The sequence below is a fragment of the Micropterus dolomieu genome, linkage group LG06 (genome assembly GCF_021292245.1).
Source record: "Micropterus dolomieu isolate WLL.071019.BEF.003 ecotype Adirondacks linkage group LG06, ASM2129224v1, whole genome shotgun sequence".
Lineage (NCBI taxonomy): Eukaryota > Metazoa > Chordata > Actinopteri > Centrarchiformes > Centrarchidae > Micropterus > Micropterus dolomieu.
This window is the reverse complement of record NC_060155.1, coordinates 10,697,733-10,723,921: the sequence shown is the minus strand read 5'-3', so window position 1 is coordinate 10,723,921 and position 26,189 is coordinate 10,697,733. Positions and strand designations below refer to the sequence as shown.

Sequence of the window (26,189 nt, the reverse complement as noted above, 5' to 3'; positions counted from 1 at the left end):
ACCTTGATTTCCAAAGGAAATGCAAAATTTACTTTCTTCAGAGAACATAACTTTGGACCACTCAGCAGCAGTCCAGTCCTTTTTGTCTTTAGCCCAGGCGAGACGCTTCTGAAGCTGTGTCTTGTTGAAGAGTGGCTTGAAACAAGGAATGTGACAGCTGAAACCCATGTCTTGCATACGTCTGTGCGTGGTGGTTCTTGAAGCACTGACTCCAGCTGCAGTCCACTCTTTGTGAATCTCCCCCACATTTTTGAATGGGTTTTGTTTCACAATCCTCTCCAGGGTGCGGTTATCCCTATTGCTTGTACACTTTTTTCTACCACATCTTTTCCTTCCCTTCGCCTCTCTATTAATGTCCTTGGACACAGAGCTCTGTGAACAGCGAGCCTCTTTAGCAATGACCTTTTGTGTCTTGCCCTCCTTGTGCAAGGTGTCAATGGTCGTCTTTTGGACAGCTGTCAAGTCAGCAGTCTTCCCCATGATTGTGTACCCTACAGAACTAGACTGAGAGACCATTAACTGATTTTGGGGCTTTCATTAGTTGTCAGTTATCATCAAAATTAAAAGGAATGAACACTTGAAATATATCAGTCTGTGTGGAATGAATGTATACATTATACAAGTTTCACTTTTTGAATGGAATTACTGAAATAAATCAACTTTTTGATGATATTCTAATTATATGACCAGCACCTGTATATACCAAATGATTAATCGAGAAAATAATCAAATTAATATCTAAAGGAATTGAGTTTTAGTTTCCGATAAAATGTCAATTCATGCGATCATCAGAATATATTTAATACAATATACTTTAGAAATAAACATAAGCAGCAGTTCCTTCTAGTAACATATTTAAAATATCAAAATACAATGGAGTTGCATTTCAAACTCTTGCAGGTACATGTTAAATGTATGTCTTAAAATATATAGATTTTTTTTTCCTGAATGTGCCTTCCTTTCCTGAAATGTTCCTTGTTTTGTGAATCCTTGTCAAAATACATTTTCTTATTTGTTTTTGCCAGTTAGAGTTTGCGTGAGAATTCAAAAAGATCCCCACATTATTCAAACTCTCATTTATCCACCAAGATGCTCCTGTTGGTCTTCATGTGCTGGAGATCCGTGACACCTCCGTCGTGGTTCTGTGGGAGCCACCTGCCTTTAATGGCCGCACTCCTGTCAATGGCTATTATTTGGATGTCAAGGAGGCCTCTGCTGGAGAGAAAGGCTGGAAGGCTGCTCATGAGAAGGCCAACAAGATGAAATACATGAAGGTGAGGACAATGAAGAGGCTGTTTTGTCGGAGCTTCTACAAATATTCTGGAGTTGAGATCTGATGCATGTCCAATAATGAGGAATGTGTCCTTTTAACTATCGCTCCCTTTGACTGCTCATTAAGGTGACGGGGCTGAAGGCTGGTACATCCTACTTCTTCCGTGTGCGTTCACAAAACCTCGCTGGTGTTGGAAAGCCCTCAGCAGTCTTAGGTCCAATTTTGGCCCAGACTCGCCCTGGTGAGTGTGATTGTTATGTAACTCACACTTTCAGTCTCATACTGTTCCTACGCGAGTCTGGAAAGTCTGGAAAAGTAGAAATAGTACTGATACATGTCTTCACTTTTTATATAGACTGTCATGTATTATATTAAAACATTTGTTGCTTAATCATGAGTTTAAGATAATCTGAAATCCAGTGATGCACACACACTAAGTGTTAACCGTCTCTTCCTCAGGTACCAAAGAGATTTATGTGGATGTTGATGATGATGGTGTGATCTCTATGATCTTTGAGTGCTCTGAGATGACTGAGAACTCTGAGTTTGTTTGGTCCAAGAATTACCAGGCTATCACAGACACCTCTCGTCTGACGATTGTCACTGAACGGGGCAAGTAAGTGTCCTTTATGTGCTCAATTTCTCATGCAACTTCCAAAGACCAAAATTGACCCACTTGTTCTTTGCCCAGGCTTGTGTGCAAAATACAACACTTGTCAGTTATTCCTCTTTCCTCATAACTTGTTGTGTCTTCATCTCCAGGTCCAGAGCTATCTTCAACAGTCCCTCACTGGAGGATCTGGGCACCTTCTCCTGTGTGGTCACCAACACTGACGGCATCTCCTCCAGCTACACGCTTACTGAGGAGGGTGAGCCACACCACAGTCTTGGCATCTCTGCTCCTGTAGGCCTGTAACTTGATGCGCTTGTTATTTCTATGGGTGACGTCAGTGGTAAAGGTGTGAGGAAAGCTTGAAAGGCTGTGTATGTACTGATGTCTGTCATCCTGTTTCAACAGCTGCAGCAAATTGACCTCTGTTACACTCAGGGGTATATGTGTGCTTGTCTTGAAGGTTGTTTTTCATTATTCTGTGCTGGATGTCTGTCAAAGTTGTTGTAACATCCAAGTTTGTGCTAGTAGCAGAAGAGTTGATGCTGAAGGGTTTTTGCAGAGGTCAAGACATTCACACATTTTATTCTTCTGTTGTTGTTGTTTTTGTTACTGTACAGGTCTCAAGCGTCTTCTGGACATCAGCCATGACCACAAGTTCCCTGGTGAGTATCCCACCACATCACAGATACTGCCAGTACCACATTTACCTTTTGACTTCTCACGACATTGGATTTTATTTATCACGTGTGCATACTGTTTTAGATATAGTTTGGAAATTAGAATATCCAGCATTATCACTTTACTCCACCAATACACTCTAGAAAAACATGTGTGTCTTGGAAATTGTAGTTACCAAGCTCTGGTTACTTACTTAGCTACATATATACATACATATGTGTAGTGGGTACTACAAGAGCTTTCAAAAATGTGTTTTTTTTCTCCAGTTATTCCCTTTAAGAATGAAATGGCCATGGAGCTGCTTGAGAAGGGCTGCGTGCGATTCTGGACTCAGGTGGAAAAGTGCACTTCTGCCTGCCATGTGGAGTATGTCTTTAATGATGTCATCATAACCCAGGGAAAGGTAGTAATCATACTCAAAAATAAAGTCCAACATGTTTCTTATTGTTCTGTGTGTCCACTTCTGTTTTGTATTGTCTTCCAAAAACTGATCTTATCCTCACAGCTGATGGGGTTTCTCTGTATCTTGTTGCTTCCAGAAATACACAATGAACTTCGACCAGTCCACCGGCATCATTGAAATGTTTATGGACTCTCTGGAGGTCACCGATGAGGGAACGTTCACCTTTAACCTGGTCGACGGCAAAGCTAAGGGTACAACAAGTCTGGTGCTCATTGGAGATGGTAAGACCTTCAAATGCAAGCAATTTTTTACTTCCATGTTGAAGTTGCGCATACAGATTTGTTAGAACTTCTATATTAAACGTGGATGCAGAATAGACACCCCAACCTGCAGATCATTTTTTATGGTACACACTGCAAAGCCTTGCTGTTGTAGGTGGACTGCATTTGCTGCAGTTTATGTATGTGTCCACTGAAGGGCAGTAGAAGACAACCTTTTCTTTACCTTCTTCTTTATTCTTGTCGTAGCTGGCTTTCTGATGAACTGCCTGTCTGAACTTTCAGTTTGCAAAAATTAGGGATTTAATTGAAAGGATGTGTGGTTTTGTGGAATGGTGATTAACATTTACCTTTTCTTTGCTGTTCAGAATTCAGGGAGCTTCAAAAGAAATCAGAATTTGAGAGGGCAGAATGGGTCAGGAAACAAGGTAAGATACTTTTTCCTTGCATACTTGTGACACTGATTACACAAGTATGTTTCAGTAATTGTTTTTTTATTGACTGTCCACAGGTCCTCACTTTGTCGAGTACCTCGACTTCACTGTTACTGAGGAATGTAATGTGTTGTTGAAATGCAAGGTAAGAAAAGTAACTGTAAATATTTGATTGTTTAAAAGATGGAGCAACACAAATGGTTGCAATTTAAGTGGCACAACTTATTCCTGTCTCCCTTCCTTCTCTCTGCAGATAGGAAATGTCAAACCAGAGACCGAGATCACCTGGTCTAAGGACAACATTGAGATTGCCGAGGATGACGAGGATGCTGTGAAAATCGGGAGAAAGGACAGCGAACTGACCTTTAATATTGGAAAGGTCAGCCTATTAGACGAAGGCCATACTTTGTGAGGAGTTGTGAGCTTATGAGTAAAGGGCTAAAAGCGTCTGATGCAGCTATGCTTCCATTGTAGACCTAAACTACATGCCACGCTACCAACCACCCCTCTCTGACACATAAATGATTAAACACTTTAAAAAATATTCACGCTCCCAAGTCCTGCCGGAGAGCTGCTGGAGTCAGCACGTCAGCATGGCGTACTTGCGAATCAGAATAGATGTATTAGGTACAACTGACTTAATTCCTATTCTGATATTGTATATCTTGATATTATAGACTTTAATGATTTGCTTTTCAGCCTTTATCCCCATATGAGAAAAATGCAGTATATAGTTTATCTCCATCCATCCATCCATCCATCGTCAACCGCTTATCCTGTGTACAGGGTCGTGGGGGGCTGGAGCCAATCCCAGCTGACATTGGGCGAAAGGCGGGGTACACCCTGGACAGGTCGCCAGTCCATCGCAGGGCCACACATAGACAGACAACCACTCACTCTCACATTATATAGTTTATCTGTGTGATTAATTCATAAACTTCATCTCTAACTCTGTATTCAATTTAACTCCCCTGGCAACTGTATAAAAATTCTAAAACTGGTAAGCTGTCCATTTTTGTGGATAATAATCTGGCCTGTCAGTCATTGTCAATGCCAGTGAAGTTACATTGATGTACAAACATTACCCATGAAGAGAGGGTTGGTGTCATTGCATGAGCTCAGGAGAGGCGGCCTGTTCATCGCCACTCCTGTCATTCGCATTTGCATTAACTGGCTTATCTGTCTAATTCACAGTGGGTTATTAAGCAAGAGAAAAAGAAAGGAAAAGGAGGGAAAAAGCCAACTGCAGAGGACGTTCCTCCACCGCCAAGACCCAAAGTGTGGACATAATCTTTGCTGCCATAAGTTCCTATAATTTCTCCATGTGTTCTCCTCGTCTTACCTTTTTTATGTGTTCATTTTGACGCCTGCAGCATCTCAGGCGGGAGAAAAGCTTGCCTTTTCGGTTTAGTCGGTCTTTGTCTAGCTGTTCCACTGTCTGTTATCAGTCCCAAGAATTATACTGTATTCCCCTCTGATTGCGGTAGAAGGGAATTCATTGCCGTCTCAAGGACTCTAAAGTGGCTTTTCCTTCAAACTAGATCTCCAAGACCGACGCAGGTATTTACACGGTCTTCCTGAGGGACGACAGAGGCAAAGATAAGAGCACCTTCAATCTGACGGATGCAGGTAAAGTCTCTTCACTCATTTTGTGAGTGTGTGAAAAATCAAGTGGAAAAGTGGAAATCAGTGCATCAGTGAATATGACATTAATTGCTTTTCTCATCCTTTTTTCCCAAGGATACCAAGCTGTAATGAATGAGCTGTTCAGGGTTATTGGTGAGTCATTAAACCTCACACTTACCAAGCAGTAATGATGAACCACATATAGAACACACACTAAAGGAAACCACAGAAAGAAGCTACAGACTTAAATAAGTATTGTGGAAAATTTTACTGGACTTTAATATTTGTAATCCACAGAAAATAATCTACAAATGTGTATTTTTACATTTGTGATGTGTAAAATCATATCCACAAAAATACAGAGTAACTTCTACACACAAAACAGTTTTTGCAAGATTGCTTTCTGTCAATTTGTGGGTCATGTTACATTTGTAACTTCCTTTTTACACATTTGTCCAATTTGTTCCAATGTGTACTGCGGAGATCTATAAAAAAATATATACACTAATATCTCACCTACCCAAAACATGTATTTTTACATTTGTGTTGTGTAAAATCATATCCACAAAATACAGTGCAATTTGTAAATACAGTGATAAAGTATTCAATAGTAAACTATCTACACTTGTACAGAAAAATTTAGACTAAGTAGATTCCAGTGGTCCAGCAGAAGCAAAAGTTGTTGTCTCCTACAGATGTCCCTGGGTACTGCAATGGATATTCTTACAACTCTTGAGAGGCAATGTCGCTACCGCCATCTGCTGGTGTAGCTAATAAACTGCTCTCACATTTACAGATCTCTGTTTTGAGATTTTCCACAAATGGAAAATGGAAAATTCCACAAATGCGTAAAAAGGAAGTCACAAATGTAACGTGACCTGCAAATTGACAGGAAATGATCCACAAATGTGCAACAACTGTTTTGTGTGTACACATCACAAGTGTAAAAATACATATTTGTAGATAGTGAAATATTTGTGCATGCAGGATAAGCGGTTGACGATGGATGGATGGATGGAAATATTTGTGCATCATAGTACACATTTGTGGATTGTTTTCTGTGGGTTACAAATATTAAAGTCCAGTAAAATCTTCCATAAAGTATCTCATTTTATTTTACCTTCCATGGAATGTAGATAATCTCCTGCCTTTTTCTTTTTTTCCCTCCAGCCACGTCCTCCTCTGAAATCAAAATCCTCAGTACTGAACACGGCATCATCCTCTACTCCATGATCACATATTACAATGAGGACCTGCGTGTTGGTTGGCTCCACAAGTATGTAAAATCGACTTTAATTACTTACATATTTGACATCCTTTTCTAATCTCCTGTCTGGCATACACATGAAATGAAAGCCACTGGCACAAATCAATATGAACGCAACCATGTTAAACTACGCAGCTCAATGCATATGTTACCAAACCACAAAAATGTGTCTACATAACGTAAAATAATTTGATCAATATAATAACATATTTGCTTTTCTTTACTTTATTCATTTATGTATCAGGGACACCACACATTCATTACTAACAATATGATGTGTGTTAGATTTAGCCAAAAGGCTCATTTTCATCTGTGCTCCCTGGGTGGGTGGTTATACATTCAAATAAAACAAAATAAAACTGCATAAAAGAACATACGCTGTAGAAACTTAGCAAAAATGAAAAGCAAACCTATTTGGCAAACCAGACACATAGAAGCACTAATGACATGCAGAACCTTACGACAACAGACAAGATTAAACATCACAAAAGAATTTTACCAGATAATCCCAGCTTTAAAGTTGATAATTTGGTGATTATGGTGATGGTTTGGCTTTTTGTCAAAGATCTTCAAAGCTTTAAATAGGCTTTAGATGATCAGATTTACATGTCTGAGACCAATTAGTCAAGCAGTATGTAATATGTGGGAGAATCATTGCATTCAAAAATAATTGTTCCACTTCCATAGTTAAATTGTTTCTGCACAGTAAGAAAGTGTTTAAATTGGACTATTTGACTATAGTCACTCTCCGCTCCCCTGCGTAATCTTCTGTTATATGAAAACAATCCACAGATGGGGACGAGCTCTCACCATCTGGTCAGATCAGATCTCGTATTTTGTTACAATACAAGGATGATTTAAATCTTTCTTTTTACTGTACTTGAGCAGATCACTGTATGCTTTCGGTATACAGTCTGGTATTTACTGATCTCTGTGTTGCCCATTTCTCCATTAGAGATGCTAAGATTGCCGCCTCAGAGAGAGTTAAGTCTGGAGTCACAGGAGAGCAGCTTTGGCTTAAGATCAATGAGCCCAATGAGAAGGACAAGGGCAAATACACCATGGACATCTTCGATGGCAAGGACGGTGTAAAGAGAGTCTTTGATCTGACTGGCCAGGGTGAGTGAAACTTTTCAAGTCAAACAATTAACTTTTTAACTTTGGCTATGTTTGTGCTAATGTAATTATTGTTTTTTTCTGGGGCAGCATGGGAAGAGGCATTTGAAGAATTCCAAAGGCTCAAGTAAGTAAACAAACTCATCTGACTGTATTTCTATTCGAAGAGGATGTTAACCCAGATAACTGATAACAGTCAACACAAACTTAAAATAGACTCTGTGTACTTTGTGAGCCCTTTGAGAAGCTCTGAAATACATTTCCTGGGATTGTATAGCTCAGGAAGAAAATGCTGCAACTGTTCTGCCTGCGATATCATTTTAAGATGCTTCTGACAGTGTCTGTCTCCTTCCTTCCGTAGGGCGGCAGCGATCGCAGAGAGAAGTAAGTGGTTATTTATTCTTTGGTTTCTCCCAAGAGTCACCGCTCTATGAAATTATGTAACATTTTCCTGGCAGCTTTAATAGAATTTTAAACTTGGGTTCAGTGAAATTGAAAATACATGAGTCCATTGGTCATCATAATATCAAGATCATTCGTGGGAAATGGTTTTTCAGGAGATGAGATGGCTATATTTCTGCAATATGGAATTGAGGAAAGGACATTTCTAGACAAAACTTATTTAAAATATCATTCATGCATAGAGTAGAGTTAAAAATATGAGTTTAAAAGTCAGTGTATGTTATTATGTGTTTCAACAGACAAATGCTCCACAGGTTGACTGACATTTGCTTTTTGGCTCACTCTTGTATTTCTTGTTTAGACCGCGCTCGTGTTGTTGGAGGCTTACCAGACGTGGTTGCAATCCAAGAGGGCAAGGTACATAAGTTAAATATTCACTGTGTTAAGCTCTTTGTCTCACCTTCCTGTTTCTTTTTCATTGTGTCATTCCTTGGAGCATCTCTTTCCCCAGTGGAATCCAGTGTATTTGTTTGGAACACATCAAACCCGTGCCGTCCTCTTTTTCTCTTCAGTCCCTAAACCTGACTGGCAATGTCTGGGGCGAGCCCGTACCTGAGGTATGCTGGATGAAGAACGAAAAGGAACTGGTGTCCGACGACCACTACAAACTCAAGTTCGAGCACGGCAAGTTCGCCAGCATCACAATCGCCGCCGTCAGCACGTCTGACTCTGGCAAATATGCCCTGGTGGTCAAGAACAAGTACGGCACAGAGGCTGGCGAGTTCACCGTCAGCGTCTACAACCCAGACGAGGAGGAGGAGAAAAAAGGCTAAACGATGACGCAGTGTGATGAAATAAAGCAGAAAAGATGAACAACTGGGCTATCTCCAAAGCATTTTACCCCGGCACATGCCGGTGCACCAAAGCAGTTTAAATAAATGATGAATACAGCTGCTTGCTCCTGCGTCTTTCATGTGCTGGGCTAAAGAGCTTTGGGCATTGCTTGTCAAGGAAGCAAACAATGAATGAGATGCAGAGAGGATAATTGTGTGCTTGCAGTTGCTTGACATGTCTTCTGGCCACTACCAGCAGAAAAAATCATGTATAATCATGGGAAATGGTTGACCTGTGATTGTTTTAACAGCTTTGAAGGCCAGCTGTTTTCTTAGAATATTACAGTATTTAATTCGGAAAGTCTTTGACCTCTTAAACCAAGGCATGCCTAAGGTTTATGTACTGTAAAAAAAAAAAATTAAATAAAGGAAAGAATTATGTCATGAACTTCCTACCAACTATTTGATTTGGAAAAATGTGTCAGTGAATATGTCACATGCCAATTAAGAGCTCTTGGTGTTTTTTTTTTTATAGCTGTTCTTTTTAAATTGCTCTGTGTGCATGCATGTTATGTACCTTACATGTGCTGTTTGCAAGCTATATGTGTCAATAATTGCAACAGCTTGTCGAAGAGGTGGAGCAGGAAAACCCTGATCGCATGTAGAGCAGGCTAGTTTAAGCGTGACAACACATGATGAAACTGGTTCACCCAAGGCGTCTCACGCAAACTACAAAGTTGTGCAGGCATAATACTTTAAGGTCTTCCCGTAGAAGTAGTCATGTTAGCGCCAGATGATGTATGTGTTAAAAGTGGTGGTAATATTGTATTTGAGGTACAATGGAAGAAAACCATAGAGATAACCTCCCCTGCACCATTTGGACTGGGGCTGTGTGTTTAATGAACAAGTTAAACGTGTCTTTTTTCCTCAAGGCACTCATTCTTGGGGGAAAAAAACAGTTGCACCGTCAGAGGGGTTTCCCTTTGCCATTCATTGAGAGAAATGCATTGCCTTCATTGACGTTAAATGATTTGATTTGCAAAAAGCTCATGGGTTTGTGCCATTAATGATGGCCTATTAGAAAAGGTGCAACTCATTATAAGTTCCCAAAGTTGTCTCGTTAAAGGGGAACCAAGAGTCCCAAGCATCAGAATAAGTATTTATTTAAGAGAGATTTGACCTCTCATCCACATATGCAATCCTTTGTGTAACACTTGTAAATAAATGTCCTCTAAGATGGGCCGCTCAGGGCAAAGTCTTACTAAATAGAATGATGCCGCTCCATTACATTGTGAATGAAGTTTAACCGTGCTTGGACCAAACTGTGTCGCCAGCTGTGCGAGTGCGCCGCCACTGTGCGGCTCTGTCCCATCAACTTCAGCTGCCTGTTTCCAGCCACACACACCAGTCAGCCAGCCACGGTGGTCCAAGCACAGACACGTCAGGACGCTTTTGAGGAGTTTCACGGGCAAAGACATGGGGACTCACTGAAGACACCATAAAATCATTCGTCGACAGCATTCCGCTGAAACAACCGAAAGGTAAATAGTTAGCGACACGGTGATTTCAACCCATTTGACTGCCGCTCGCCGCTGCCTGTGATAATGCATATTTCTGATTGTACCGTCAGCTAATGTTAGCTAGCATGTAAGCTGGCTAACAAATTTCAGCTACGATGGATTCATTTAACTCGGAGACGTAGCTACGTGACTGTAAATGCATTCATCACGCAACACATTAACGTGACCACTTTAATTAAAAACCGGCGCCGCATCTTTAGCAATGACTCTTGACTGTTAAAGTTTCACCGTTTGCTATTAGCTAACGGTAACCCCACGATAACATTGAAACTAGCCGAGATGTTAACTGGCTGGCAGACTGCTAGCCCCGTCTCCATTCATTTATTTACCTGTTTAGTATTTTCTGCTCCTCTGTGTGCGCTTTACATCGCTACAAATGGCAAGCATTACAGACTCCAATATTCGTTTTTGGTTTCTGTTCTTTTATTTCCGCAATTTCAGTAACGTTAAAGGCTTTTGTGTTCTGCTGGCATGTCAACCAAGCGACATGCCAGCTTTAATCTCTGTAATTAGCATTTTTAGCCCCAAAAAGTGTGCGACATACAGCAAGCTTGTGTCAATTCATGTTTTTTAGGGAACGTTAGCTACTTAACTATTACGTCTTTGCCACCTCATCAAATCTGCCTGCCTGTGGGTGGTAACTTAACTTACTTGAAAACACCTAAACTAGAACCTCGATAGTTTTCAAGTAGGTTAAGATAAAAACGTTTTACAGGCGTTTTATGTTAATGTGAGATACGTTAGCCCCGCTCCATACTGTAAGTTAATCATTGACACTTAAGTCGGTCTATCACTATTATCTTAGGTAACCCTACAAATCCAAATACCTTGACTGAGCTTTGTTAGGACAGCAGTACAATTTAACTCATTTGCACTCAGGTGCCAGTTTTTATTAGGTTTAGCAGCTAAAACGAATGCAGTCTAATACAACAACCATGCATTATTTTTCACAATTGTTCATTTCCTGTTAGCTGTATTTAGCAAGGTGTTCAACTACATTCATGGTCATTTTGGAGGCTGTAGTTTGTGGGGCTGTAACGTTGTAATGTGTTATGCAGACTAAATACTAGAAGCACTTACCAGTATAACACACAGTGCAGCCGCAAACTACAGCCTCCAAATTACCATAAAGCTGAATAAAAACACATTTATTGCAGGGCTGTTTTAAAGCATCCACTAGGTAGGTGTACTTGATCACATTGCAGCTGGCAGCAGTGGTTATTGCTCAAGGCCAAAGCTAACTTTCTTGGTTGTGACTTTGAGTTTTACACAGTGAGTCTGAAATCTCAGTGAAGAAGACTGCAGTTTACCAAACATGAAAAACATTTGTCTGGATGTCCCTTTCTACGCTTGCCACAGCTGAGGAAGATTGGGTAAACAATGGATTTGAAGTACCTTCACTTAAAAGAAAAAACAAACGCTTAACAGTGCTTATGGCTTCTTCTTTTTCACAGGGTGTAGCCTCAATCATGGCCGAATTAGCGTTAGGCTTTGACCACTTCTGCTTTGCGTATCTCCAGAGTTCACATCAGCCATGCATTTCAACACAAGACCTGAAAATAACACTATTTGTCTGGGGTTGTGGTTGTCAGTTTATTTTACACAGACCTTTTGTGCTCTATGGTGTAACCTAATACTCGAAAGAGTGTAACATGATCCTTTTGTGGTCTGGTTGGCCAGCTCACTTGCAGAACTGAAATTTTTTTTGTCACTGTCAAAAAAATAATGCACTGGATCTTTCCAGCTGAAGACCATAATTCTTTAGTAAGAGTAATTAGGACCATAATACCCAGATGCCTGGTCTTGCAATTCTTAATAGGGAATAACTTTCTACATTCTTGCATAGTGTCTTCAGGTGCTGCAGGGTTGTTTGTGACTCAGTACACGGTACAAGTAATGTATTACTTTATATTATAATAACTCATAACATTTCATTTCCAAAGTAATATTCATCTGTTTATTCATGACTCTTGTCAAGTATTTGAACACAGAATAGATCCTAGCACAGGAAAAGGATGAACCACCAGCCTTGCACTCAGTGGGGTCTCTGTGTTTTGTTTGATTGTGTTCACAAAAGGCTTAGCAGATGGGACATTAGCGATGAGGCCTTCTTAGAAGAGCCTCATGCATTATGTTTATCTTAGGCATTCACTTAGAGCTAAACCAGGCTAGGATGCCAGAAGTCGGACCAGCGAGAACCTCCTGATGACAAAAACATGTTTGAATTGCTTGGACTGCATGGTCATTAGTGTACCCACTCCATCTGTATTCACTGTAGTGTAGATATGCTTAAAATTAGATATGAGGTATTGATATTTAATATAGGCTAATCCCTGCAGAGATTATCCATTTTGTATTTACAGAACTTTCCTATGTTTACTTGTGTGATCAAGGGGTAATGAACAACAAAATATCATCATGTTGAAGTCCAATGTACTGAATGTCCCATTGGTTGACTCCTGCAGCCAATCAATGTCATCAACTCCCACTTTTAGATTAGTCATGCACAGTGACTAGCACACGAAGTAAAGATTGTTCCGTACATGTGACTGAATGTCACACTGCTCCGTACTGCTTGTTTTTTTCCCCTCTGAGCTTGTACTCTTATCAGGGGAAAAACATTGCGTGGCCGTTCACAGGAATTAGCTGTCCCTTATCAGCTACACACCGCTACTTTAAAGAGGCTATCCTATTGGCTGAACCCTTTGTGTCCTGTCAGCTGACTGGACGAGCAAAAGTGCACATCCTGCAAAGAATAGCCTGAGAAGAAGGATGTCAAAATTTATGAGAGTGTTGCACAATTGCCACTGGCGTCAGATAGCGGCATAGTGATATTTACCGCTGGCAGGGGGGGGGTTACTCCAACGTGATTAGGTGGGCATATTTGGTATTGGATACAGGATGGCAGGGAGGCATTATCATAATCAGAGGGAGGAAAAAATTGTTCCCGTTGGAGTACCCAGAGGTGGGCAAAGTAAGAGCTGGTGCTCCACTAACAGTGATGAAGAGACATAGATCCTGGGGGGACAGGGAGTTCCTGGGAAGCAACACGGAGGACAACACAGACAACAGTGAACAGGATGAGTCCTTGTCTCTGAGGTCGTCTTGGTCCCTGGTGAGTCAGCGCTGACCAGTCTGTTAGTCGGATGCAGCTTTGGCTTGATGCTGGAGGGCCTACTACTCTTGTTAGTCATCCTCTATTTTTTGTGTTTGCAGGTTACTTGGGTTATTGGCTTTTTAATGTAGCCATGCATAGTGGCTTGATACCTGACCACAGTGAATCAGATGGATGAGGTCAGTTTTAGGGCTGCATTCAAGACTGTCTCTTAGGAATTTAGTCAGAAAGAAGAGGGTGGGACACTGATTTAGAGTTTTATGTTTGAGATGGTCAAAACTATTTAGGCTAGGTCATGAAACCTGCATCTCCTGTCTAATCAGCTAGTCATTTTTTATCCAAAATACCAAGCCTGTCCTGTGTAGTTTGGGATTTGGCAATATAGCTGCTACTTATGTGTGTGCTTCTGAGTTGACACTGAAGGAAGAAAAAGACAATGAGCAGAGCCAGGTAAAGCATATTTGTCACATGTGACTACTTTCTAGATAACTGAATACTGGCGCCTTTCCAGACCACTCCTGTGAAACTTTAGAAGATGATTTTTCCGATGTTGTCAACAAAGGGCCTTAACTCTTCACATGGTGGTTGACGTTCTTAGAAACAGCTTCCTGTTGTTGACCGATTGCCTCACCTCAAATCATCTAAACCCCTCTTCAACTATTTGAACTTACAGTGTTGCCAGTGATTTCATTAGTGTGTGTTTAGAAGTGTGAGAAATCTAAGTAGCCTGCATATATTATTATTCTATTGCTATGTATTCACTAGCTTATTCTCTGATTAAAAACATATAATGCCAGCTTCCAGTAGTCCATGATGCCACCCTTGCACAAATGCCCCTATTCTCTACCCTACTCCCCACTGCTCTCATGGCTAGGATCTGAACAAAAGGTCAGTGTGAGACAGGAGCATTTCAGGTTACATAAACCCAATGAAGTCAGCAGGGGAATGTGTTTACAACCGCCACTAAACTAGACCCTGACCCGAGCAAACCAAATCATGTTTGTGCAAGTGATAATAGTTATGCACTCTGTTACAGTGCACGTATGACTGCACAAAATCTCATTCAGTAAACTCAGTGAAGAAGACACAGGAAGGCTGGAAAGTGTGATTATGTATGGTTAGCCTCAGCTTGTGTGTAACTTTCTCTCTGATTTTGTAGCTTCAACAGATTGCTTATAAATTTTCTTTACAGTCTTAGAAACTGCTTCTACCAAGTGACAAAAAATGCTTTGAGAGAAGCTGCACAGTTAATTCAAGCACATATAATTATAGACAGAACTATGGTTTTTATTATTGTATTTGACATACTTAGCCGAGAGTTATGAATGTAAACAGGAAATCACCTGCTTCCATGGCAGCAGAGCAGTGGGAACTCTGTGTGAGGTTGTCTCGCCTCATTGTTGCAGCCCTGCCGTCCGCCCCCCTCTCTGATGTTCCTCATGTGGGACAGCGGCCAGTGACAGGGTTACAGTGGCACTCTGTCAGCCTGTATGCAGGTCAGGAGTTAACAGACACCACAGGGCAGGCAGACAGAGTGTGAGCTAAGAGATGAAAGCAAAAGACAAATGAGACAGTGTCAACTGTCCAGAAGAAGATTAAAAGAAGAGACAACAGTGGATAGACTGAGAGAGGAAGGTCAAGTGGAAAAGTAGAGTTAGGGTTTCCAAAATGCTCTCTTCTTCTAGACTCTTACTAAACATTACTCCCTAATCCTGTCTTTCCCTTGACTCTGCTAATATTTTGTTATTTTGCCCCCCAGGCGGACACCATGAACTACGTAGGCCAGCTGGCAGGTCAGGTGCTGGTCACCGTCAAAGAACTATACAAGGGCATAAATCAGGCCACATTGTCAGGTTGCATCGATGTTGTGGTTGTCCGCCAGAGAGATGGCACTTACCAGTGCTCACCGTTCCATGTGCGCTTTGGCAAGCTGGGTGTACTGCGCTCTAAAGAGAAAGTGGTAAGTTTAACTTTTTTCCTATTATTATTACTATTATTATTGTTGTTGTTGTTATTATTGTTATTGCTGTCATTGTGTTTTCTCTCACTGACCTGTTGAAGTTGTGTAATTGTTGTGATTCCTGACCTCCGTATCAAGAAACCTCCACATCCTATGAATCCACATAGGTGTTACTAAATGCACATTTGAGAGAATGCAGCTAGTTTTATTTCCCTTTGAAGCACCAGGCCTTATTCCTAACAATGTGTAGTTCAATTTGTGCTATTTTGAATTGCAATACAGGATAATCAGTCTTCAAGACAACTTGGCACATACAGTAATTGTGGCTAGTACTGAATGAGTTAGAGGTTGTGTCCAAACAAAGCCAGATTGCTTTCAGGTTTTTGGTTACTGACTACTAATTTAAAGGCTGTACACTCAAGTGGTCTGCCACACAAGTGTTTTCATTTATTTGCCCATTAGTCCAATTTTCAGGGCCATGTGGATAAAATGTGCTTGATTGACATCTCCCTGAATGTATAGTCAAATTAGCCTCCCTTTCATTGAAATTGGGATGTGGATAATAGCCATAATATTTAGTAAATGCTGCAGTTTTTCATCTGGTAGTGTAATGTGTGGTAGTGTGATGGCACTCTTAACTAACTAGGGCTGGGCAATAAAACAGTAAGGATAATTATCACAATATAATTTTCCTCAATAACAATATAATAAATGTTCAATATATCGTCAATAAATATTTGCTTTAATTAATTTGAATCACGAACAAATTAGGTCTAAATTTTTCTATTAAAATATTTATTTTGTTGAGGAAAAGAGGCCTGAAAGATTAACTAATCATATTTGTTGGAAAATATATTAGTTTGAATGTGCTAACTGGAGGACTGATCCTGACAAATTCAGAAATAAATAAAGAAATAAATAAATGCTCAATAAATAAATAAAGAAGCATCTGATTAAATGCACAAAAAAATAAATAAATTTAGGCAGTAATTAAATTATACAAGGAGATATAAATGTATCTATTTTAATTGGCTTCTTTACTTATTCACCTTTTGTAATAATTACCTTATTCATTTATTTATTGTCCGTTATAATCTTTAGCTTTTTTTATTAATTACTTCTTTAAATATATTTATTTGTGTGTGTGTGTGTGTTTTATTCTTCCTTTGCATTTCTACCCTATTTATTTCCCCAATGGTATATTTCTGCCTGTCCTTTTTACATTTCTCTATGCATTTCTGCCTTGTTATGCAAATGAGGAGGGGCTGTGTATCAAGGGGTGAACTTCTCCCCTATTGGTGGACCAGTCAGACGGGAAAGCTCTAGGCCTACTCTACCTGCACACATCAACAAGCTTGCTCCTCACACAGTCAGATGGCTTCCTTCAGTGCTATTTGAAGACAATACTACCAGCCATGTCTTCCTTCCCTTTTCGTGTGGACGCTCTGACAGACAGTGTTTTCAGTTTGCGGCGTGCACACAGAACTGCGGTATAGGGAGAAGCACACGGTCAGCTAGCTGCAGCAAAATCTGGAGTGCACTCGTATTCTGTATGGTAAATTCAGTTTTAATGGCGCAGAGCGAGCTGACAGGCAGAGTTAGACTTTTTTCTGTCTGTTTCTCTCTTTGCAAAGACGCATGTTGCAGTCTGAGAGTCTTATCTGAAGAGGGCAATGAAGTCTCAATAGCACACGATGTAAGCACCACATACAACATAATTTATCAAATTATATACAGATATATAGTATGAAAATAAGATTAATTGGATTATATTCACAGGAAGTATAAAACATGTTATGTCATGTGTATTAAAAGTAAAATAACACAAAAATGTCAGGGAAATTACTTTACTTAGATTTAAGTACTGCAGTTGTACATTGAAATACCTTCCAACTTTTCTGATGGGAAGTCTTCTTGAGGTGGTATACATACATACATTTCTCCTTAAATTCTGATTTGAGTTGTGGACAACTATGACCACATCAATTAAAAAAATTAAACATTTCACTCTCAGTCAGCTATAACACAAGGCTTGTTCATTAGACTACATGCTGTACAGTATGTTTGGGCAGATTTTGTCCCAGGATTTATTATGCATTTCTCTTATGCAGTTCTTCCTGCACTGCAGCAGCTAATAAAGCCCATTTAATCCCAAAAATGCTTTCCTTATAGACAGCCTGGAGCGGAAAACTTACCTTTCTCAAGTTGTACAGTAATGTCAAATATGTGTATGAAGGTGGATCAAACACAGCTAATCTTAAATGTCAAAGTAGAGGGGAGCCTAGTAGGCCTATTTATTATCATTACACAAGATGAATAAACCATGCAGACAGTTGTACAAAATCTTGAATGTTTTCCACTTATAGTTACACAGTAATATTAGGGATGTAGGCTGTATTAAAAATATCCACTGCTCTCCCATGCTCTAACACACAGTAACGATGAGATGTGTGCTGTGTCCCATTCTTCCTCTGTATCTACACATAAACAACAAGGCATGTAAAGGGAAATATAAAATTAATTTATTTTATTATTTGGGGATTATTTTTTTTGTTGCCCTTCTGCTGCTGCTGCTGCTTCTCTGACGAATATGGTTATGTTCTCCGCATGCCTCCTACTGTCTTCTGTGCAAGACATAGAAGTACAGTAGCTAGCCTTTATTAAATCATTTCGACTGGTTAAGTGCAGTAAAGTTAACTTTAAATTGACTTCACCACCACACATAAAACACGGCTTAATAGCAATCACAATTAACAGAAGCATAAAATTCTTCTTAATGGTAACTGCCAGGTTAGTAGTTTATTTGTTAGTCACCACCACTAGCTTAAGAGCTTTAGCCTATATGATATTAACACTACATAAATTAGCCTAGCGGCTAACGGACTTTTACTCTCCTCATAGCTTATTAAATTACATGTATTATTCATAATATTTCTTACTCACTGCTGGTTAAGTCACTGCATCTCCCGGCACAACACCACGGTTGAATTTTCATCCTGAATGGCGTTTTTGTTGAAACAGCAGCTGAAACATCAGAGCAAGGAGCTGCTTCATGTGGGAGCATTTACCGTAAATACTCGAATAGGAGTGCACTCCAGATTTAGCTGTGACTAACTGACCAGGTGACTCTCAGAAACAACAGCTCACTTTCCTGCAGTTATGCGTCACTAAATGAAAACACTGTCCGTCAGAGCGTCCACACGAAAAGTGAAGGAAGACATGGCTGGTAGTATCGTCTTCAAATAGAGTTTCTAAACACCTCGGTGCACTGAAGGAAGGCAGGAGTAGGCTTAGAGCTCTCCCGTCTGACTGATCCACCAATAGGGGAGAAGTTCACCCCTTGAGACAGAGCCCTTCCTCATTTGCATAATGAGGCAGAAATGCATAGAGAAATGTAAAAAGGACAGGCAGAAATAAATATCATAGGAGAAATAAATAGGGTAGAAAATGCTACGGAAAAGTAAAAAACACACACACAAATAAATGCATTTAAAAAAATAAGTAATTAATAAAGTTGATGATAACAGATAAAAACTAAGATGAATAAGTAAAGAAGCTAATTAAAATAGATATATACACTTATGTCTCCTTGAATAATTGAATTACTGCCTACATTAATTTACTTTATTTTTTTTGTTTAATCAGATGCTTGTTTATTTATTGAGCATTTATTTATTTCTGTGTTTATTTCTGAATTTGTCAGGATCAGTCCTCCATACAAGTGTTTGTCACATCCTGACCATAAAGAAAAACCACATAATTAACCATCTGGTTTCTTCAATTTTCACTCAGGAGCAAAAATTAGCCTTTAAACTTGAAAGAAATAATGATTTGACATTTATCGTGATAATTATCGCCCGGCCCTAATAGCCACCGTGACGTCACTTGCGGACTACCATTTTGAAGCCTTGAATTTGGCACTTTTGGCCGTGGCTTTGTTGGTAAGGCATCCACAATTTACGTTAACATATTTATTGGGTTGCTAATTTAGGCTAGCAAAAAACAGGTTTAAAACAAATTCTATTTCTTCCATATTCATAAGCTGTAGGAGACAATGTAAAAGATCCATGAATTGGGTCATCTGTGCCTCACTGAATATAAGTTGACCTGTTCAGGTTACCACTTATGATGCTTAGGGCTTTAGTCAGAATTTATAGCTTCAATGGAGTCATCTTTGAATCATTCAAGGAAGTGTCTGGTTCTGTTTGTAGGGCATAGGTGGAATGTTCTCCGTCACTGATAGCAGTTACTACTATACATTTACGCCTGCAGAGAAGATCCAATTAATCACTGTAGAGGGACAATTTTAGCGCTCACTTCTCACTTGAGAAAGCATTTTTGTAGTACATTTTGCGTTAAGCCAAGTTAAGCCTGCTTGCAGTGGTTTTGATATTGTTTGTGATTTTAAGAAAAACAAAAGCTCTCCTAGAAGGATCTTAATAGAAACCTGCTTTAGCTTCAGTTAATAACCCAACTTGTGTGTGAAGTGAAGGTTACTTAAATTTATCAGCTTCTAAAGATTCAGAATAGTCCTTGGTTTTTAGTTATTAAGTAGTAATGGCTAAAATGTGTTTTCCCACGACATTACTATCACTGGTGAACCTGTCCCTTCTATTCTTAGAACAGTAATGGTGTGCTAGGACTTGACACTTAAAGCTTATTTGCTTGCATGTGGACCAGAGTGTGTGATGATTTGTGGGGGATTGACACTGTCTCACCACCTACCCAGAATGCTGATGGGCTCAGACGGAGGACTGAATGAGTGGTTCCTATGGCAACAGCTCTACAACTTGAATGTGTGGGAGGTGGAGAAAACGTGAAGAAGGCCTCAACAATAAGCGTTGTTGTGTAACAGTCATGCATGTGTCCCTGAGCTCACTTATCTGATTCTTGAGGGCTGCTGCTGTGTGTGTGTGTGTGTGTGTGTGTGTGTGTGTGTGTTGTGGTACTAGACCAAATGAGTGATGACAGATTTGTTCCTGACATGCAGATATTTTTAAAAATCCAGAATGGGAATTAAGCTATAGTTGCCGGCCAAATACTAATTACATTTGGCTGTGTATGGTTTGTCTGTCCCCATACACTAGTCACTTTGGTTGGCAGCCAGAAATGGGTTTTAAAGTACTGTTTGATTATTAAAAAAAGCATTTGGGATAATAACTACACTCAGCTATTCAAAAATAGTACTTCTTTTCTGCCCTTCTTTGTTCTTCTGGTCAGAACAAAATATGACCTGAGCAGTGTTTCCCCTAGGATGGAGTTGATGCAGATTTTTGCATCAACTCCAGTCCATCCTAGCAAATGAAGCAAATTTTTTTTTTTTGTGGTAGTACATAGTATGTCTGAATATAAAACCCCAACACAGCATCTCTCAGCAGTATTGCTCTTGTGTCCATGAGCATGCGATGCACATTATAATAGCTTAAAATTTCAGTGTTTTGACATAGTTTTATGTGAGCTTTAGATGAATGTTTTGGTGGTGGTTGTAGTAGTAATGGTTTAGTTTATTTGTTTATAATATTGTGGAAAGTCTCTTTTGATAAAAAGAGCAGCTTTAGCCTCTACTGCTAATTTCCAGCTGTTGTTCCCGGCCAGTTGTCAATAGGCATAAATCTAATAAAATACATTACAATTATATTTACAACAAAACTAAGCAGAAGAAAGTAGACATACTAAGTGTGTTACACACAATTGAGACACAAAAAACAATTCATGCATTAAAACAGTACAAATCAAAACAAAGAATATTCACACAAATGCCACATTGAAGCATATACAGGACATAACATTGGTCAGGAGGGTGGGGGTTTTGAGGTCCTCCCCCGAGAAAATTTCCAATGAAAAATATGTAATTTCACATCATATTGTGCCATTTTTTTCACCATATCTCTGAACAAATAGTTGGAAAAGCTAGAGCAGATAATAAATAAACAACACTCAAAGATGAGTCTACTGGGGAGGAACTACAACCATTAGATTTGGGGAAAGTAATTTGGTTGGTTATGATGCTCTCCACAGTGATTTTACATTTATGGCACAGCATGTTTTGGGCATCACCCCTAAGGCTTAATGGCAGGAAAACTCTGTAATAATATGACCTCAGAATCATTATAGATACGATTGTTCATGTTTGCCTTTTATGTCTTCATTTTACAGCTTAAACTTTTATCTGTATAGACATTCATTTAAAAAATAGGCAACATGAGAAACCACCTCCTTTCTGACGTGCATTTTATTTGCCCATTAAAATCCAAAAAGAGACGTCTCCTCATTAGGACTAGTTTGCTTCACTAACCTCAGCTCCTCCAGTCACCTCCGTCCTTTCTTTTCCTAACAACCACTTTTTCAGACTCATCTGAAACCTGAAAAATAATTGAGGATGAACTAGTCTGTACAGGACAGAGCGGCTACACCAGTTTAGTCTACGTTTGTACCTGATGATCTCAACATTGGACAAGTCGGTAGTAACTTGTATAGCTATAGCGATATAATAATGATGACATTTTAATAGTGGCGCACCACTGCTGAACGCATATAGGGTAAACACTGCTCAGTGCTGTCAGAGAGAAACAACCCAATAGTATGTTTTAATTTTGAGCATCTGCAGGCAGCCATTGCAAGTAATTCCAGTAATCCAGCATGGAGTTGGCAAATCCCCAGCCCAGCCATTCTAGTGAATGTAACCTGTCGCTGACTGTGAACAGTTGAAGAGGACCCTCATTTATTCTGGCTCACTATTAATTGGGCATTGAAATTCCCAGCCATCACTCACCATACATACATTCCCCTTAGCAACCTTGAGGGGGTGAAATTAAATCTTGAGGCTGCATGCAAAACCACACTGTCAGCGAAGGACATCAGCAAAAGGAAAGCTACAACACAACAGATCATAAAAAAAACAAGCAGATAATGTTGGTGGTCGTGGGTTGAGAATTAATATTGATGATTTGGTTTCATGTTCTCAGAGTGAGCAGAGCACTTGTTAGTCAAAAACTAGCCTCTGTATTCTCTGCCAGACGTGATCTGTTTTTCTGCTTTTGTGGTGTAAAGTTTCTGACTGGCCTCAGGTCCACTGGGGGTTTGCCTGGCAAACATGAATGGCCCTGTTCTATTGGCAGGCAGGCTCCACATAATTCAAGCCCAGAGGACACATACATTTATTAGGTTTTCTAAAGCCGCAGGAGAAAGATGGGCCTCTAAGTAGCTACAGGACTTTTATGTGCCTTGTTGGAAGTATAATAAAACAGCCCCAATTTGTTTCAAAATCATTTAAAAAGACACAATCTAGATTTATATAGAGAGATTCATACATGCTGTTTAGATGTCAGGTAAACACCCTTTTCAGTGTCCTGATCTTGATTTACTAAGAGAAAGAGCTTCACAATTACTGTACCATTACAGCAAGAGTTCAGCTTGTGTCTTCTGCCAAATTCTTCCAGATCGACATCGAAGTGAACGGAGAGCCAGTAGAGCTGCACATGAAGCTTGGTGACAATGGAGAGGCCTTTTTTGTCCAGGAATCCGAGCAGCTGAATGTAAGCACCCAGTTAACTACACAGCTCAATGAAGCCCGCTGTTTTAGAAAAATAAAAAAGAACCTTTCAACGTTTCTCGAATTAGATTGTTTTGTGTTTCAGCCTTAAGAATTTATTTGAAGAAAACTCCATACTTGTTTTGATGATCATACCAGATTCAGCATTGTTTTTGTGCTCACCACACCAGAAAGACAGTGTCTCTCGATGCCTTGAACCAACAACAATCTTAATGCTTACAAGAATCTTGACGTACAAGTTTAGGGCAATGTTTGTGTGAGGAAATAATTACTCCACTGTTTTGCAGTTGTGACATTTTGACAGGCGATTTCTCAAGATTTCCAAACTCTCATTGTGATAGCTCTGTTCTCCTGGACTTCAGTCAGACTTCAATAATGCTGACACTGGTGATTCATGGATCGGCTATGACGTCATCCGTGTGCACATGTACGCATAAATCATCCACCCGCCACCCACCCTAACAAATTATTTTCTCCGATTTAGAGAATGGACCCGCATGGATATTTCACTCCACCTCTACCAGTCCCTGTCGGCTATATTGCCTATTTAATTATGCTGAGCAGGGCAAGCTTTCCAGATGTTTTTTTTTATTGTGTGTTGTATTGATGTATGAGAGGCTGGAGTCAGTAATTTTAATAATTTCCACACAGTAATGTCACAGAAATATTGTGAGCATCGTGGGACATTTTAGCAACAAAACTGTAGTTATAAACTTGACAGAAACTCTCCAGACGAAACAGAATTAAAAGTTTAGCTTCTGAAATACACGTTTAAACAGCTCTGATGGAGATCAGGATTAATCGGTCCAGACAATTTAACTTTATGAACCTGGATTTGTAGACAAATACAGAACATTAATAAACATTAGATCCTTACTGATCCTGTCGGCGTGTCGGGAGATTTAAATAATGAATGAAGTAACGCTGCTATACCTGTAAATGCTCACAGCCTCTCTCTTTAATAGGGCTATTAATAATAATGTTCATTCTTATGACCTGGCCTTTCGGATCAGCAGATGTAACTGCGATCTGTGCATCACTGTAGGGGTCATTAATGCTGCTTTGCTTTGCACTTGTTTAAACATATCCTAAACCTGTAAGTTCCTGCATTCTCGTTTGATCTTCTAGCAGATCGTCCCTGCCCATCTGGCCACCTCCCCAATCCCCACCGAGAGTCACTTGTTCTGGATCTCAGAGGTTGAGCACAGGGCGGCAAAAGATCTGGAGGATGACCCCGCTGACCCAGAGGAGCCTCCCGCTCCGAGCACCACAGCTACAAAAAAGAAGAAGAGACGGAGGAAGAAGCACAAAGGAGACCCGCGAAGAGAGGAGCTGACCCCGCCCATGTCCGTCACTACTGGTAACGCTATTGCTGCTAACGCACCGGCTGCTACGACTGCTGCTATGTCCAACACTGGGCAAAACGAAGAGATCTTTGAGATGGACTTGAGCTCTGACGAGGAAGCCACAGCACGTGTCTCAAGGTAGGTTCCGGGTCGATGCTTGACCAAGATCTGTTTAAACAGAACTGGGTTACTTGATCTGTTTAATGTATCTGTTTCACCCTGGATTTAGGTCACCTTCAGCGACTACGATGAGAGACGTTGACCCCAAATTACCCGCAGCCAGACACAACCTTGATGGCTATCCACTGTCTGATGGTGACTGGCCGGCAGATGATAGGTATGTATTGACATGAATGCAGAGACACGTAAATAGACTCTTATCTTATTGTTTGCATTTGCCTATCTATCCCTTTAGCCACGGCTTGTCTCAGGCCTTTTCTCCAAAGAGTGATTCTGAACTGGTGGTCAGGCCCTCAGAGAGTTTGCTCAGAGCTGAGTCCCACATGCAGTGGACCTGGGGAGAGTTTCCAGAAACAACTAGGGTAAGCATTTCTCTCCACTAACATTCTTAAGTATATTGTCTTCAGCATACCCTCGTTTAAGTAACCCTGTAATCCTATATTCAGGTCACCAAAAAAGAGAAACCAGAACTACTAAAAACAGTGACCATCACCCCATCAGAGAGCACCCACTTCCGCGTCATCCTCAGCTCTGAGGCCATGGAGAACGAGACTGAGAATGAAAAGGAAGATGGTGCCACCTCCTCTGTGTGTACCATTGTCAAGCCCGAGCCACGCACCCCTATCACTGTAGCACATCTGAGTCCTTGCGCATCTGTCAGCACCATAAGCTCTGTCAGCCCTGTGACCCCCACAGAGCCCCAGGATGTCCTGCCATCCAGTGTGGCAACCTCCACCCCTTCTAACAACCAACAGAGCGATTCACCCTCTAAGAAGAAAGGTATGTTTGGTGGTTATCAATTGGCACTTTTTCAGCCATCTCCTACTTAGCACTAGTTATGATTGTTCATTATTATAATAATAATAATAATAATAATAATAATATAATAATTGTGCCCTTGAACGAAGGTGTCCCAAAGAGGAGCCAGCATCAGGGTCCTGAGGATATCTACCTAGATGACCTGAATGTACTTGAACCTGATGTTGCTGCACGATATTTTCCTAAGAGGTTAGATTATGAAAGAGACACCTAATGAATGTTGCTGCTTGACCTGTTTTTGAAAAAAAAATGGAAAGCTAAATGTGGCCTATTTTAAAACTAAACATAGCGTGTTGTACTCTTTTGTTGCTCCAGTGAGTCTGAGGCAGCGACTAAGCACTGGATGGACTCAGAGATGCACTCTGGTTCACAGTCTCCACAGTCGGTGGGCAGTGCAGCAGCTGACAGCGGGACAGAGTGTCTTTCTGACTCAGCTAGCGACCTCCCTGACGTCACTCTTTCTCTGTGTGGAGGCCTGACAGAAAATGCTGAAATATCCAAAGGTACACCAGAATGGCGCTCATAAAAAATGTAGTCAAAAGTGCACTTAGTGCTTTTATGCAGGATAGACAGTTAATCTCAGCCAGCAGAGATATACTGTACTAAATTCATTGTGTAACTACAAAGTTTCACTACTTACAACTACTTATTAGGCACATTAGAAGGCTTCATATGTACATACATTTCCCTTTTAGGCCGCAAAGGCTAGACAGG

General features: G+C 40.3%; 2 protein-coding genes across 9 annotated transcripts in view; both read left to right on the top strand.

Moving 5' to 3' along the window:
- Positions 1-9,371, top strand: part of myom1a (myomesin 1a (skelemin)) — a 24,646-nt gene extending 15,275 nt beyond the window's left edge. For 4 of the 5 annotated variants that reach the window (XM_046050948.1, XM_046050947.1, XM_046050945.1 and 1 more), the window contains 19 exons: positions 1,090-1,274; positions 1,400-1,514; positions 1,733-1,889; positions 2,036-2,142; positions 2,504-2,548; positions 2,831-2,967; positions 3,104-3,248; positions 3,614-3,673; positions 3,757-3,824; positions 3,933-4,058; positions 4,874-4,957; positions 5,221-5,308; positions 5,420-5,458; positions 6,476-6,581; positions 7,528-7,691; positions 7,779-7,815; positions 8,050-8,072; positions 8,452-8,507; positions 8,663-9,371. In XM_046050948.1, the coding sequence (XP_045906904.1) occupies positions 1,090-1,274; positions 1,400-1,514; positions 1,733-1,889; positions 2,036-2,142; positions 2,504-2,548; positions 2,831-2,967; positions 3,104-3,248; positions 3,614-3,673; positions 3,757-3,824; positions 3,933-4,058; positions 4,874-4,957; positions 5,221-5,308; positions 5,420-5,458; positions 6,476-6,581; positions 7,528-7,691; positions 7,779-7,815; positions 8,050-8,072; positions 8,452-8,507; positions 8,663-8,923 (2,003 nt within the window). In that variant the 3' untranslated portion in view covers positions 8,924-9,371. The remainder of the gene's footprint in view (positions 1-1,089; positions 1,275-1,399; positions 1,515-1,732; positions 1,890-2,035; positions 2,143-2,503; positions 2,549-2,830; positions 2,968-3,103; positions 3,249-3,613; positions 3,674-3,756; positions 3,825-3,932; positions 4,059-4,873; positions 4,958-5,220; positions 5,309-5,419; positions 5,459-6,475; positions 6,582-7,527; positions 7,692-7,778; positions 7,816-8,049; positions 8,073-8,451; positions 8,508-8,662) is intronic. The other variant, XM_046050946.1, reaches the window with a different exon arrangement.
- An 855-nt stretch (positions 9,372-10,226) lies between these two features.
- Positions 10,227-26,189, top strand: part of lpin2 (lipin 2) — a 29,090-nt gene continuing 13,127 nt past the window's right edge. Inside the window, exons 1-9 of one of the 4 annotated variants that reach the window (XM_046053047.1) lie at positions 10,227-10,464; positions 15,378-15,578; positions 23,018-23,113; positions 24,259-24,614; positions 24,706-24,813; positions 24,892-25,018; positions 25,103-25,436; positions 25,565-25,664; positions 25,791-25,978. In XM_046053047.1, coding sequence (XP_045909003.1) covers positions 15,387-15,578; positions 23,018-23,113; positions 24,259-24,614; positions 24,706-24,813; positions 24,892-25,018; positions 25,103-25,436; positions 25,565-25,664; positions 25,791-25,978 — 1,501 coding nt within the window. In that variant the 5' untranslated portion in view covers positions 10,227-10,464; positions 15,378-15,386. Of the gene's footprint in view, positions 10,465-13,360; positions 13,619-15,377; positions 15,579-23,017; positions 23,114-24,258; positions 24,615-24,705; positions 24,814-24,891; positions 25,019-25,102; positions 25,437-25,564; positions 25,665-25,790; positions 25,979-26,189 lie in introns of those variants that run through there. The other 3 variants (XM_046053046.1, XM_046053045.1, XM_046053044.1) reach the window with 3 other exon arrangements.